The sequence below is a fragment of the Oreochromis aureus genome, linkage group 18, assembly GCF_013358895.1.
Source record: "Oreochromis aureus strain Israel breed Guangdong linkage group 18, ZZ_aureus, whole genome shotgun sequence".
Classification (NCBI taxonomy): domain Eukaryota; kingdom Metazoa; phylum Chordata; class Actinopteri; order Cichliformes; family Cichlidae; genus Oreochromis; species Oreochromis aureus.
The window spans coordinates 17,853,512-17,869,826 of record NC_052959.1 but is presented as its reverse complement, the minus strand read 5'-3'; the positions used below and the strand labels follow the sequence as shown (position 1 = coordinate 17,869,826).

Genomic DNA, 16,315 nt, shown 5'->3' with positions numbered 1-16,315 from the left:
GATAGGCAGGCGTTTCTGTATTTTTCTACCCTTATTTGACCAAAAAGGGGGAAAAAAACAAAAGGTTTGACTTCAAGTGGCACCCACGCTACTGCTTTTAAGAGGGGATCGCTTTTCATTTTGAAACTCCTGCTTGTGTTTGGGTAATAAGTAGGTAGATTTTCTTACTTACTGACCCAGAAATAATGTCCACTGATTGCTGCTTTTGAGCTCTCTTAAGACCGGGAGTGCTCACCAAAAAGTGAATGCCAGCCCAAGGTTTACTTGTCTTTTACTGTTTTGCTTTGTTTTCTTAAAATCACTTTGCATTCTCTGCCTCCTCTGACAGCTGCACTCCTGTTTCCTTTGCCAGGTAGGGTTTCCAGCATCCGCTAATTCAGCTACCCGGGGAAAGTTCCTGATATTTGTGGAAAAACAAAAAGTGCTGTCCTCTTTCTGTTTTGGTTGTGCAGTCGAGCCTTTATTTCCTCTGGAAGATTTTGTACCACGTGGCTGGCAGACAACTCATCAAAGTGACTGTGCACGTAATGATAAGTTGTAATGATAAGCCCAACGCATGCAAGCATTGAAAATAAATGACTCACTGAAAAATGCTGACTTTCAAGGAATATGTTACTCTGCTGTGAATGTTTTTAGTGAATTGATATTGGTTACTCATCTATAGGCAACACTTAAATACGCTAGTTTTATCTCTTTCATATACTCTTGTAAATCCCTGACAACACAATGTGCATTTTTTATGTATAAATGTTAATATGCACAGTATAGCAGCTACAGTATAACTGTCAGCTGACCAAGTGCCAGAGCGTTTTCCTCTGAAAATAAGTACAAGCACAAAATGAATTACACAAGCAATTTACAAATACCTGCAAACATAATTACTTGATTAAATATACCCTCTATCACCCGGGCTGTCGTCGGTCCGACTCATAAACTCATAACATAGAAGTAAATCAAATATGTTGGGGTGCATTTTAATCAAGTGTGTTGTTCTTATCTGCCGTCAGTCAGTTCACATTTTGATGCAGTGACCCTTCTCCTTTGCAGCAGCTCTCTTGAGCATTCACTGCAGTGAAGCCACAAAAGCACCTCTCCTAAGTGCAGCTGGCAGCGTTAGTGTCAGTGATGTTCAAACCGTGGCTGATGATGCCGATGCTATTTGTTAACTCCTTAATGGGAGCCCCCACCCCCACACCGTATAACGCTTACAATCCATTAGTTTGAAGAAAATGGCTCTTTTTGTTAAGATGCATGCTCTGTCTCTTAATGCACACACATTTACCTTTACGTTCATTAATTCGACGAGAGCCAAAAAGTGCACCGTCATGGTTTCGTGTGGTTGCCGTGCAGCACGGCTCCCATTTGCAGTGACAGGAAGCTTCTCGAATGACTAATGGTTCTTTGTCCGGTCTTCAAATGTACGTCCAACTTGAATTTGTGCTTCAGACCTTCTGAAAAATTTATCTGAGGCTTGCAAATTGCTTAATGTCCTATTTTGGTGCCATTTTCTTTCTTTCTTTCTTTCTTGCTGTCTTTCTTTTTTCTGGCTCGCCTCTGTCACTGGTGACAATCCCTCCATCTCAACAGAGCTTGATTGAAGTGGAGCCAATTTCAGCCTATGCAGTATTTAAACAAACTCAGTCCACTGCTGTTCTTTTCCTTCCCCACCTCCCCTCCTGTTCTTCTGATTTACTCGAACTTTTTCAGCACCCAGAAACATCTGCTAACATGCACGCATGCCGTCTCTGCAATCCGCACGTCAGACTCTGACTTAGGGACACCATTTCACACTGCGAGGCCTCTCATCGAAATGACGCTCTCGTGCCATGCAGAGGAGCTGCTGTTGCACTAGAGGCCCAGCCATTCATGTCCACTGCATGTCACCGCCACCTGTCGCATGTGTCTTAATGAATGTCTTCTCTTTCAATAGCGGTACGAAGACTAATTCCTAACATGCCTTTAGCAGCTCTTTCGCTCTGTCGTTCATCACATCATGCTCATTTACTCTTCCTTAATGTTTTCATTCCTCTCTCTCTCTCTGTTTGCAAAGGTTTAAACTTGAGTGCATTTGTGACAGCTCCGGCTGGGATCTGATCAATTACAGTGTAGCTGTAACGATGAACTTTCTCCCCCCTCCCCCCCCCGGCCTCATCTTTGTTATTAATGTTGTCTTTGAGGAGTGCTCTTGCTGTGGGTAGTCATGATGAAATCTCTGGTCAATCTTTTTTTCTTCTTTAGGTGCAACAACCGTACGCAGTGTGTGGTTGTCACTGGCTCTGATGTCTTTCCCGATCCATGCCCTGGCACCTACAAGTACTTAGAGGTCCAGTATGAGTGTGTTCCATATAGTAAGTACCGCTATCCAAATCTCATACTGAAATCTTACTGTGTGCAATTGAAAATGGTGTGATGTAACCGCTGTGTCTCATCATTTGCAAGTATTTTGCAGTTTGCCCTTACGGACGGTGCTCCTGCTGATGTATTTGAAACGGGATTGTAGCATTAATGACGCTAAGTTATGCTGAAATATGAAGTGTTTTAGTCATTTAAAGGTCCAGTTCACCCCAATAATGAAAAAAAATCGAAATTACATTTAATGGAATCCACCCATGCAGGTCGTTTTAGAAGTTTAAATCGCCTTATTTGACATCCGTTTGACCCTAATTCTGGCTCTGGTTCCAAATAACTGGATTAATTAAAGGCTTCTTTTTTTTTTTAACTGACCATCCTGCCTTGGTCTTATTTGGGAAACATTCAAGAAGCTTTATTCCTGTTTTCACTTGACCCTGCCTGATAAAATAGCAACTATCACTGCTGGCAGTTTGGTTAATGTTAAGTTTGCAAGAGCAAAAACGTCTTTTAAGCGGTTGAGGTCCGCCACGTGTTCTCTGACAGGGTCAAACAAAATGTTACGCGCAACGCACAAAAAGCTGATTGGAGTCTGGATTCGGATCCATATATAAAGCCCCATCCCTGTCTGCAGCGGTGATGTATTTGTGCAGCACGCGGAACTGAAAAGTCGTAATTAAAGTATTTCAATAGCAAAATCTCTTTCAGGAGCGGTATTGCTGCTTGTCTGGATAAACCGCAGCGCTTACTGTCAAGAGTTATCACTGGAACTACTTTCCACTGAACAAACAGCCCTAGTAAAAGGTTTTTTTCCCCCCTTTTGTAAAACTGTCTCTTTTGTATTTGGCTTCTAGCAGAAATTTCAGCAGTTTTCATGAGCAAAAGAAAACACACACAAAAAAATTAAAAAATCCCCAAACTATCTGCATGAGGCGATACCATTAGGAGTGTGGAAAAAAAATATGTTTACTCGTAATTTCGTTGAGCTGACCTTCCACCGGCCTTAACTTCAGATTTATTGTCTTTCGCTGAGATGTTACAAATAATTGGGTACACTGGGTTTTTTGTTTTTTTTTTTTTTTTGCATTCATACAGTGTGTTCAGTCATTTAATTTGAGAACACGTTGAATAAGAGGCAGATTAAAAAGTAAAATGAATGTGCATCTGCTCTCAGATTAAACCAGAACTCATGTATTCAGCTGTGAAGTGTCTCTAGTATTCCATTATGAAAGTGGCTTAATTAAATCGCTTGAAAGTTGGTTGGTTTATTTCTGGTGTCTAGTTTGACTAAATCTACCTTAAAAGAGTGTTATAGACTAGTTTATAAAAAGTTAGTCCAGGCTTCATCCCTGCCTGAGAAAGTCCTTCGTATTTAAATTGATGAAATGTAAACATATTCAGAAATATTCACTCTTTTTTTTCTTCTTCTTTCAAACAGACCTCCCTTTCACCTCCTGTCTAATCCCCCTGACTAACCTCTTTGCTCTCGATTTTTTTTTCTCTCCTTCCTTTCAACGTTCGATCTCTCACATATTGTCTCCAGCCTCTCCCCCCCCACTCCCCCACCCCATTCCTCTGCCCCAGTATATGCAGCTTCGACAGCCCACTAAAGAAACTCCATATTAGGCCGAATATCCATCAGTCATCTCATGTACTGTTGCTCTCTTTGGCTCATTTGAGAGTTTGGTCTGTAACATTAGCACCGTGTCATGTTTTACGTGTGTGGGCGAGCAAGTTTGGAAGCGAGTTTTGATTTGTGTTTATAAAGTTTGAACAAATTCCACCCGCAGTCAATACAAGCCAAAAATAATTACTGTGCTGTTTCTCTAAGAATGTTATCCATCTAAATATGAGCAGAACTTTGAGATTTCTATTCTCCTGCCACTTAGGGGGAAGCATTTTTAGAGGGATTTGCTCTGCTTTTGCAGTGGCCAGTGCATTATTTTGTTGGCAGACAAAGACGGCGAAAACGAAACGTTTAATGCGCTGGAAAACACGGCACGTAGCTCGTCTCTGGTCATATAACTTGTCTGTTTTTATATCCTAGGGACGAGAGGCCGTTTTCACTAACAAACATCCTTGTTTTCTTTCCCTCCTCCAGCTCTTCCTCCCTAAGCAGCCCTGCAGTTCATCTCATGGTCATTCCCTCAGACTAATTCTTCTCTTTGTACCTGGTAGTTGACTCATGATAACCTTTCTCTCCCTTTTTTGCACTCTTTTTTTGCTTTCTTTTCCAATGCCTGAAATAGAAGTGGAGCAAAAAGGTAAATGAGTGGTCTGGTCCTTCCCTCCCCCTCTTTTGGCTCCTTGTTCTGTGGTGTTGAGTACAGCTCCCCCCTTCACGTCTTCCCCCCCTCCTCTCCTGATTGCCTCTCCTGTCAAATGCTAAACCCATAGGAGGATTGTTTGCACCCACGGAGTCCAAATGGACACAATTTCAAATGACATCCGCGGTCATTAAACGTAGTTTTTCCTGACAGTGTGACAGAAATCACCAACTGTCCGGTGTTGATTTGTTCCAGAGACATTTGCGTAGCGCTCTGTTAACCCCTGAAGAATCACTAGTTGTGTGTATATATTCTTATTTGGCTCAGTCGTAGTTTGCTTGGCCCAACTTCTGCTGCACCCATAGCACGTGATGTGAAATAGCAGTGATGGCTGAGTGAGATTGGCACAGACTGAACAAAAAGTTTGAAAAAACGGCAATCCACTGTGTTCCCTTTGTTTTTTGCTTTTTTAAAATCCAGAACCAATTAATTTAAAAGCATCTAAACGGGAACCTTGCCATGGCCTCCCTCACCCATCAGTGGTTACTCTGTCTTTTTGCCACAGAAGTAGTGAAAATCCTTTACCACTGTTGCCTCCCCCTCCCCTCCAACCTCCACTTTCATTTTTTACCTTCTGCTTTGCTGCCGCCACCACCACCATTAACAACCTGTTGTTCACTCCTATCGAAAGACGTGAAGCCCGTTACCCCTTATCATTTTGGTTTATGACCTCAGTCATGTGAGTATGCATGTACAGTGTGTCCATATACCCAGCTGTTCGTGTGCCATTTGACATCACAACAGACTGGTATATTTCGAAACAAAGTTCCAATCGAAACACTGTGAACCCTACTTCCTATTTCCATTTCCCACGTCTTTCGTTTGCAGGATTTTTCCTTTTTCTTTGTGTTCTCATTTTCGTTTTGTTTTGTCCCCGTTAGGATGTAGCAGCAGACCCCTGAGATGCAAGTTCTCTCAACCACACGTTTCTCATTGTGAACGATCACTGTTGATACATGCATTTCTTTTCTTTTCTTTTTTTCCCTGCTCATTAGCGGTAGTACAAAAGCACTAGTTTAAAGATTCCTCCAAATTCACAGTCCCTGATCTTTTTTGTCCTGCACTCGAGTCACACAGCAGCGAGAATGATGCCTGTCAAATAATACTGTTTTTTTTTCAACAGTATATAAATTCTTGCCTTATTTTGTTTCACTCTCTTCTCTGTCACTAGTTTTCATTTGTCCGGGGACTCTGAAGAGTATCGGCGCCGCCACCTTCCTGTTTGAAGGCGAGCAGCAGGCCGGCTCGTGGTGCAAAGACCCGCTGCAGGCCGGAGACAAAATTTTCTTCATGCCTTGGACGCCATACCGCACTGACACCCTCATCGAATACGCCTCTCTGGAGGATTTAAAAAATGGTCGCCAGACAACCACCTATAAACTGCCGCACCGTGTCGACGGGACGGGCTTCGTCGCTTATGACGGTGCCATCTTCTTTAACAAGGAGCGCACGCGCAACATCGTCAAGTTCGACCTGCGCACGCGCATCAAAAGCGGCGAGGCCATCGTTAACAATGCCAACTACCACGACACCTCTCCCTACCGCTGGGGTGGCAAGACCGACATTGACCTCGCAGTAGACGAGCGGGGCTTATGGGTAATCTACGCCACAGAGCAGAACAATGGCCGCATAGTGGTGAGCCAGCTCAACCCGTACACGCTCCGCTTCGAAGCCACCTGGGAGACGGCTTACGACAAACGCTCTGCCTCCAACGCCTTCATGGTATGCGGCGTGCTGCACGTAGTACGCTCCACCTATGAGGAGAACGAGAGCGAGGCGAGCCGGAGCCAAATCGATTACATCTACAACACCAAGCTGAGCCAGGGCGAGTACACAGACATCCTGTTCCCCAACCAGTACCAATACATCACCGCTGTGGATTACAACCCCAGGGACAACCAGCTGTACGTGTGGAATAACTTTTACATCCTGCGCTACGACCTGGATTTCGGGCCGCCGGATCCCGCTGAAGGTGAGAGCTGCTCCATTGTTGTTTAGTCTTTGTCTAATTCTTCTATTGTTTGGCTGCAGCGTGGGATGTCACAGATGGCTGCCTTTTAATTTTGGATGCAAGTCAGGTGTGATATATAAAAAATAAAAAAGAGAGTGTTGCGTTAGTCTTGGGGAAAGGGCTCATTTGCAGACAGAAATTACACATTCACCTTGGAATGAGGGATAGCTCCCAGTGGGGGTTGCATCGCAACCAAAAAAAAAAAAAAACGCTCCTTTATTACCATGAGGCAAGCTGAGGCACTCCTTCCAGCTGAAGTTTGGACCCTATCAAATTCTTTAATCTCGGGCCTTATCCAGAACCATTATGAACACGGCCCTCCTGAACTCGCCTCTAATGCTGGGAATATGCTCGAGAGGTATTGTGCACAGTACGAGACAGGTTATCCTCTCCCCCTTTACCTCGGGTTTTCAAGTTGTTGCCATGGTTACCTCATCAACTTCACAGAGGCCATTTTTGCAACAGATCAGAAGATAATCGCTACCCTATTGTGGGATAATATTTTTAAAATCGCCAGACTGAGGTGTGCGAGACTTATGTACCACTCGGTGAATCACGAGCAGGAGAGTGGCTGGAAAGCGATTACGCCGAACAATCTCGTCTTGGGGGCTGTGGGGTGGGGAGGTGGGGGGGGGGCTTAAATTAATCTGTGAAGTGCTGAGAGGCGACATACGTGTCACCACACAGCGGCCTTACATCAAGCTGATAATGGGTTTAATTACCTGACTGCTGCCATCTTATCCCATAAAGCTCGGCTTCTCTAAGTCTTCCGTATGAAGTGTGGAAAACAAGAATCTTGACCTGACTCGACGATACGTTAGAGGCTCAGGTTGCCCTCAGGCAGCGGTCCGGATTAGGTTATGATTTTTTAACTTCTGGATATTCGGGAGGGGCTACGCGCAGCGGTGGGGGAAATCTGATTCTTGACCTGAGCTGCTGAAAAGTGGCGAGGGGGGTAGGGTGGGGGCGGTTTGCCGCTGACGTCTCAATGGAGGCTGTGTGCTCCTGAACTCTGGCCTCTTGTCAACACGTCTGTTTGTTTTCCCGCTGTTCCCTGGAATCTCCCCCGGCATGATAACTCGACACCCAAGGGAGGCTCCGGGTTTGTGTCTGAGTCGCGGAACAACCAAAGCCTCAATTAAGAGTATGTTCGAGAAGATATGAAAAATACTCCCAACTTTAATGAGTTCGTCATGCATGCAAACTGCCTGCTCAACTCCTCACGTCCTGATGTATGTAAATGTAATTAACAACTGAATTATCATAATTACCCTTCTTGTCTCAAAAGGAGTCTTGGGGAGAGGAGGAAAGTGGCCATCACAGAGCATTTTCAATGAAGGGCCTAATGTGCTCCCTCAGCTACTGCAATGGCTCGGTAAACATAAATGCCACTGAAGCCTGGTGTTGCCACTTGCTGCAGCAACAGTGCATTTAATCAAGAAACCCCAAAGAACATAGCTGTTGATTTCACTCATTATTCGAAGTGTGGGCTTCCTGCCACTGTTCCGTTATTGGGATCCAATCAGAAATGTGTCTTTGCAGCAGAACTTGTCACTGTGGTTCATTAAGTGCGCCTTATGAGAACATTATGAAATGTTGCGAGCTCGAGTAGGAGAGAGGAGGCATCTGTAGATGCCAAGGCCAGCAGCAGCAGCAGCAGCAGCAGCAGCAGCAGCATGCCAGATCCCGTGAATGGCACTTGAAAATAATTGGTTCTTGTTTATTAGGTTTTTTTCAGATTTACACCTTTAACTTCTTTACTGTGTAGCTATTAGGATTTATTGCTGCCCATGATATGCCGTTGAATTAAACAACCTATTCTGCAGGGTAATCTAATGGTGCTGAAATAATGTCTCTCTCTCTCTGAAACTGAGGGGCACTTGAGGCGTAAAGGAAATTAATTGTGCCCATTAAGATTCATCGACCACAGAGTGAAGTTACCTCGAACACCAAACCCAATGTATCTCTCTCCTTTTTAGAGCTCGTGTAATACAATGAACGTCGGTGTCCTTTTCTGTCAGAAGCATCAACCTTGGCCGTAGTGCTCATCCTACAGAGGCGCTGAAACGCTAGCAGGATTAGGGGTTTATATTAAGGTTTTTTTTAGCAAAGTGATCAAAGCAGAAAATAATTGACCTTAGCAACTTGTCTATATTTTCTTTACCTTGTGTAGTGTTGGTAACAGTGCAGGTTTCTTAATTCAGGCCCCGGGTTCAGGTGATTAGCTCGGATCATTCCCCAAATCGATCGCTCTCGCCTATTGCTCTAAATAATTTGCGCAAGTTTAGAGGAAACCTCTATGCTCTGCTAATGCGTTGAGAACACAAAAAGCTCTGGTCAATATTTGGAGAGTCTACCTTCTCAGAGGTCGACCTCTTAAAAAAACGAACAAACCAAAAAAAAAGGCATTTGCCAATAAAACAATAAAAAGCCCATCTAAGTGCCCGTAGTTACAGAACCAAGAGGGACAGCGGTAATGTATTCTCTGTGATGTGCAGAGACATTAGCTGATTTTAGTCCGAGCAGCTCAGAAGCCAATCAAAAGGACCAGTAATTGCAGAAAGCTTTTCAGGCTAACAAGGAGAGAAAACAGAAAATTAATTTGTCTTTTAGGTAGCATCGATTTGAGGTCTTAAAGACAAGAGGCATAAAATTATTGGCTTTATCCGAAACACTTAGCTCCTTGGAATAGCATGGTAGCAGTGAGCAATAAGTGGGCTCTCTGCTAAATTACAAAACAATTATTATCATATCCTGCATGCGGCGCATATCTGTCGGCTAAATCCAGCTGTGCGCCATGCTGCACTTTGGTTTGCTTTCATATCTCAGAACGACGCCTCCAGGTGTGCCTTCAAGACGGAGGACATTTATAGATGTGTCATGCACTAAGCCTGTGTTCCACCCTCTGATGCATGATGTTTGGCAACAGAAATAGGGGCTCCAGAGAATGAGTCGGGGATTTGGAACAGCTCTAATTGTTCTGCTTGGTGGATTATGGCAGGAAAACTTTTTTCAGTGGACCTTATAGGCCTATATGACAGAGGGTTTTGGGGTGTTTTGCTCAGAGTGTATTTCTGTCTGCACATATATCTTCCTGTCTGCATGCATGTGTCTTTATTGTGAGCCGCACTGCCATCCTTCTGACTCAGACTGTCAGGTTGTGACTGTGCTATGTCGGCTGCTCCACGGTATTCAGTTTCAGGCCTCATAAATTACCCCACACAGACATAGGATATGTCGGGCAGAGCCTTTTTCTGTCTGCTGCTCTTTAAAGAATAAGTGTCAATAAAGCAGTCAGCCCTGCAACAATTTCATAATAACTCGAGTTTTTGTACTTTTAGGAGGAATAATGACATGTACTTTGGCATCGGATCAGAAAGTACACATGGATTGTTTTGCGGTTTTTTGTACCCTGCATGCCAAGCTCAAGTCACGTAAGCTTGAATCAGGCAGAACAGCATTAGTGCATATAAACAGCCTAATGTAAAATTCATGACTTCTGGGATTTGTTTCTGTCATTAATTACCAGCAGTGGCTTTAGGTAAAGAGGCAAAAAACCAACTGTAGCTTCTGCGTGGCTCTTTTCCTCTCCCTCGCTGTCGAGTCAGGCCAATCAAACCACACATGGATACACGAGGACCCCCACATGGAGTCACGGTGGGCTAAGCTACCCAGCTGCTGGCTGCAGTCTTATTTTTACCCATCCGACTGTACATTATTTACCGTGCACCCTTCTTCCATTTATTACAAATCTATCAACTCTTATAGCTCCGAAAAGGAATCCTGGTAATGCAAGGATGATTTCTAACCGATGGCAATGATTTCCTTTCAGCTGTGAGGGTCTGTTTGTTCGTCTACTGTGAGGATTAGCCTTGTAAGTGATTCAGCTTCAAAACTGAAAGCAATTAAAACAGCTTGATTTGACTGCAGCTGTCATTGCTTTTCCCTTAATAGCAAGTATTAGGCAGCTTATGATGCATTTATTCTGGTGTCTATCTGGACAGGTACATAGTTTTTACTGCTCTCGCTCGATGTGTGTAATTTGATATGAAAAAAAAACACCCCACGCTGTTTTAGTACAGCCGTGTCAGCTATAAAAGCAAGGACAAACAGAGTGTCTAGACCTCTGATCGTCTGATTATGGTTTAATATTTTTTGTCATCTTCCTCTCGGATACGTAAATGACTCTGGGGGGCTATAAAGTGATAAAACTAATTCTGTTCCATCTCCAGTGTCTTGATGGATGATCTTGCATAATGGTTTTCCTTCCTTTTAGCTCTGTTTTAATTTACACACTCTGTTTTGACACTGGTGACAGTCATTTTTCAAGCATTCAATCTCAAACTCTTCCATTATTTACAAGAGGTATTATTCACCATATGTCAACAGTATGCCTTTGGTGTCAGATTGCCCATAAAGAGTGACTTCGCTGCCTCTCGAGAGAAATGCTAGCTAATTGGTGCAGCCCTCTCTTGGTTGAGTGCTATCAGAGGACACAGGGCTCTTACTGGAGGGGAATTTGCTCTTTGCAATCAAAGGAAAATTGTAGCGCGCATGGTGCACAGACATCAAAATAACCCCTCAGATGCATCGACATCTGATAAGCACATTACTGGATGTACTACTGAATAGATATTTGATGTTCTTGGTGTTATTCTAAGTCACATTGTGATATGAAACCCAAGACATGATGACTATAAGCATCTACAAAGATGGAATCATGTCTTTGATTAGAATAAAAATCGCTCTTGACATCAGAGTATCACTCCTAATTACAGTGTTGCGAGTCCATGATTCTCCCTGACAGAGTCTCTTACAAGAGACAATGACCATCTAATAGTAAATGATGTATATGATCTAATAGTATGAAACATATTTAGGGATGCCGGCTGCTATAGAGCTGTCAAAATTTGCACCTTTTGCCTGGTTAATCATTTGAAAATGCACATGAACATAAAAGAATATGGTGACCCACAAATGCTGCATCCTTTTTTATAATTTCTCAACTCTAAAGATGCGCTGGTCTTCTCTTTTTTTTAATAATCTTGGGTATTTTTCTTTTATATTAGGGAAGTTATAAGCAATTTAATTACTAATTAAAACAATCAAGTTACAGCTCTGTGTTGGAATACTGAACTTTATTGGTATGCGAGGGTTTTGACTCGTATATTTGAAATGGCATTATGTGATGAGTCATATAATCAATTAAGTGATTAACAGAAATAAGTCTGAAGCAATTACTATTAAATATTCATGACTAAATAACTATTTTTATTGAATTTTTACACATTTAAATCTCAGCTTGTCTGCTTCAGACTGTGTTGGAGCTAATTGATTGTGTTTGATTTGTTACAAAATCTGATTGGCATTAATTTAAAAAAAGTTATGCTAAAATATGCTAAAAATGCTCAAATAAAATAGTATTAAATAAATAATTGGCCTGTTTTGGTTCACAATGTGAATACGTAAAAGGATTGGAGCCATCAGTTTGAATACATAACATTTAATCACATCTTAAAGCTTAACCATTGCTTAAAATAATCGTTGACAGATTAATTCAGAACCTATTTTTTTCTCCTAACCTCATCATAGTTTTTCTTTTCTTTTTTTTTGCTGCAGATCTTAATTGATTAAATCATACAATTGAAAACAAACAACGTTTATGAAGATGGAAAACAAACAGAATAGAAATACCGAAAAGCAAACTAAATAGTTCTCAGTACAGGGTAATAAGTTTGGTGTTTTGGTCTCTTGAGTTGGAGAAACAGCGTCTCAGGAGCAGGTTAATCAGGTGAAGCAAGCATGCTGTTACAGCCAGATGCATATTAGAGCTTATATCAGCCTGTGGAAAAGCACAAGTTTGCTCAGGTATGGAGAGGTTTAATATTCTGAAACCTAATTACACTTGCCCTTGTATTGCATTATATGCGTATATTGAATCAACCAAGTCAGCCTATGAATCATCTCACTTCTCCTGAGTCAATAAAAAATCCTCATCTGCAATATATAATATATTTGAAACACCATTTTTTTTTTTTTTTTTTTTTTTTTTTTAACTGTAGCATTGTTTTTTATTATTATCTGACAGCCTCAAAGTTATTTATCTGTAAAGGAATAAATAAAAGTTTTTATTTATTTACGTAAACAAAGTCTTTTTAATGCATCTTCCCAAAAGGTAGAAAGAGGAGGGGGATTTCGATTGCTTTGGTATGGTTTGGCTGTCATTTTTTAACTTATTCTGCACATTGTCCTGTCTTTGGGTGATAACTGAAGGCTTAATCATTAACTGGAAATGATAACTGCACCTTAGCTGATGATTGTGCATGTGCAGGTGTCAAACACACAAGGACCAAATGAGTGTAAGGTAATTACCCAGGGCTGCTGTCTGGAGGAAAGGTCATTGAGAGAATTGTCACAATTCAGGCACAAATGAGTAACACCCCACTCCACCCGCTGTCACACTAATGCTTCTCTCCACTCCCTGCATCACCACATATAACTTATTTAATGTATTTAAATATTTTTTTTGTCCAGTGAAAACGTACATATTCACCTGACTGGCTGATTAAAGTGGAACCAGTCACCATTCTCAGGAAATGGAGAAATGTGTCTGATGATGGACTGTCAGACAGGATGATATTGCATTTTCCCATCAGCTCCCTGGGAAACTGAAGACAACCCTATGGTGCCTTTCACAGCGGCAGACCTCATTTTGGGAATCTGCTTTTATCTCAAAATACAATCAAGTGGTTGTGGGCAGAAATGTATGATCATTCATGCAGGAGACAAGTAGCCCAGTATATACACGTAGACTTGTGCACATACACACAATGTGTTTTCCTTTTATTCTTATTGGCTATTCATACTGTATAAAATTTATAGATTTCCCATTTCTGCTCCCATTTCCCAGTTATCTCCAGGCTCTGTGCAGCAGATATCCATCTGTGTGCACACAGTGGTTTTAAGCAGAGACACACCTGACTAATCGAGCAAACACAAGCACAGTTGCACACGTGCACGTGCACATTCACGCAAAGATTTGCTTCGCAGGGTAGGCGTGGACTGAATACAGTGGAATCGCATTATTGCTGATGTATGGTTTTTGCCCAGAGCAGTGCAATTCTCCTTCCGCACACCAGCTTTATCTGAGTGAAAGAGAGATGAACAAGGCAGAAAAAAGGTAAAATGCAGACAGGCTTTGTCTTCATTGTTGACATTTAATCAGCCCAAGGTACTGACTCTGCTGGGAAGAAATAACTGCTATGTCAAAGGATGCCTGGCCGCCATTGCCTTTTTGTTGTTGTTATTTATGGGCTTAAGTAAAGTATAAAATAGTAAGTGATACTGTTATGTTTGCATGTTTATCTTGATTTCTTTTAGTAAATGAGCTGGGGGGGAAAAAGTGGAAATAAAGAGTGAAACCCGCACAATGCTCTTATTTCCAGGAAATATGGGAAGCAGTAACTCTAGTAATACCAACAAACCATGAGGCTCAAAACAGATGCAGTCCCCCCCACTGCGAGAAACAGCAGGGGTTCAAGGCGAGGACGTTTATGTCTCGAGCTCTAACAGCGTCACTGCTCTCTCCCTCCCTTCTCTCCCTCCCTCTCTCTGTCTCTAGTGCCAACCACCGAAGACGCCTCTGTGTCGTCTGCCATGCCTAAGACCACAACAATTACCACCACCACTGCCGTGTCCACTGTGAAGGGGCGCGGTGACACCACAGTGGCAGGAGCAGATCCAAGAGATGGCAGAGATCCGTTTGAGGACAGCCGAGGCTTGAGTACGGCTGAGCCCACTATCCCAGAGCTGCCTCCAACACCCAGACGCTTCTGCGAGGTGACTAGGAGGAGAGCCATTGACTGGCCCCAGACCCACACTGGGACCACTGTGGAGAGGCCCTGCCCCAAGGGGACCAGAGGTATTTCCACCACTTTTCTTGAAACATGAAAATTGAACATTTTGTCTACTGTGTGCCTGCTAGAGGTAGACGTTCTTTTTCTTTTTTTGTCTGTAAAAGTATTCCACTGAAACTTTTAGCAGCCCTGTGACCATAGGGTTTTAACAGAGGAACAGTCTGACATTTAAAGAAATACTTATTCACCCTCTGAAATGTGGACAAGAAAACTATTACCACTCTTGTGTGTGTGTGTGTGTTTATATACAGTCCTCATAGGCATGAATGTTGCTGTAATTCTGGGCTTTTAGTTATTTCTTTATACTGTTGTTTTTCCAGGGTGCAGTGACTATACAGCATACATTTTTAACAAGTTTAAAAAACAAAACAAGAAAAGACGGTCCAAAAAGTTTGAATTTATTTTGGATTTTTCTAATCCACACAGGGTCAAATATATACATGCATTTACATTTTTATTTTAATAATTGATGCTTAAAGTTCTACAATATATTTAACTTGACAAAGCCAAGGTCTATTAAGTTCTCGTAAGTGATCATAATTGATTACAACTTCTAGTTTCTCTTTGCCAGCATCAAAAGGATTTGTTTGGCAGCACTAATTGGATTGATCAATATCAGAACACTGGGAAAGAGTTTTAGATTTATATAAGTTTGGAAGGTGTCTTGGAACCAGCTACAGGGAGGCCACAAGCCAGTGTACTGCTGGTTCCAGCTCCAGGCCTGGATAACTGGGGAGAGCTGTGTCAGGAAGGGTACCTGGCGTAAAGTCTTGGCCAACTCAAATATGCAGGACAACTGCAGATTAGAAAACTGCAGGTTCCAAGATCATATGTTCAAACTGTTGTACACAACTATGAGTTATTAGGATGTTTCACCACCTTTGCAAGAGGAAATTGGTTAGGATGTTCAAAAACAAACCAATAACCACAATTGCTCAAGCCTGCCATGAACTGGAAACTGATGGAACACCAGCATCACTGTCCACAGTGATGAGTTTTAAATTGCTATGGACCAACCAAGAAAGAAGCCCCAGCTCCAGAATTAACACCTTCAAGCTTGACTAAAATTTGCAGCTGCCCTCACGGACAAGCCAAATGCCTTCTGGAGGGAGGGTGGTGAAGCTTGATGGGTGAAACTTGGACACTGTTGCGTGTTCGTGCAAAGCAATGATCCCAAACGCACATCAAAGTTGGTTTTGGAATGGATAAAGCGAGCTAACATCAGCTTCTAGAATGACCTTTCGAAAGCCCCGACCTCGGCCCTATTCTGGACTAGACTTTAAGCTGGGTCAGTGCCAGGAAATTAACCAATTTAAATCAACTCTGCCAAGAAGAGTAGTCAAATATTCAGCCAGAATTATGCCAGAAACCTGTTAATTGGTTGCATTTTGTTAATGTGCAGCTAGCTAAGGGACAGTTGACCAAATATTAGTGGGGGTATACAGTATGTATATATTTGAGCTTGTGTGCATGATTGTAATCTTGTATGGATTAAAGAAAATCCAAATTAAATGCAACTATCATCTCTTATCTTATCTGAAGAGCTAAGTATAGAGCAGGAGCTAGATGCTTATTAGCCTAGCTTAAACTGGAAACAGTGCTAAGTTTACTAGCCTAAAGATGTCTCGTATTGCCTCTAAAGTTTAATAATCAACATTTTATATTTTGTTTTATTTAAGCCATATACTATTGGTGTTGTGAAAAATGTGTGT

General features: G+C 42.2%; 1 protein-coding gene across 12 annotated transcripts in view; it reads left to right on the top strand.

The window, feature by feature from the left end:
- Window positions 1-16,315, top strand: part of LOC116318677 (adhesion G protein-coupled receptor L2-like) — a 110,640-nt gene that overhangs the window by 60,688 nt on the left and 33,637 nt on the right. For all 12 annotated transcript variants that reach the window (XM_039602432.1, XM_039602433.1, XM_031737764.2 and 9 more), the window contains exons 4-6: window positions 2,239-2,348; window positions 5,848-6,648; window positions 14,309-14,608. In XM_039602432.1, the coding sequence (XP_039458366.1) occupies window positions 2,239-2,348; window positions 5,848-6,648; window positions 14,309-14,608 (1,211 nt within the window). The remainder of the gene's footprint in view (window positions 1-2,238; window positions 2,349-5,847; window positions 6,649-14,308; window positions 14,609-16,315) is intronic.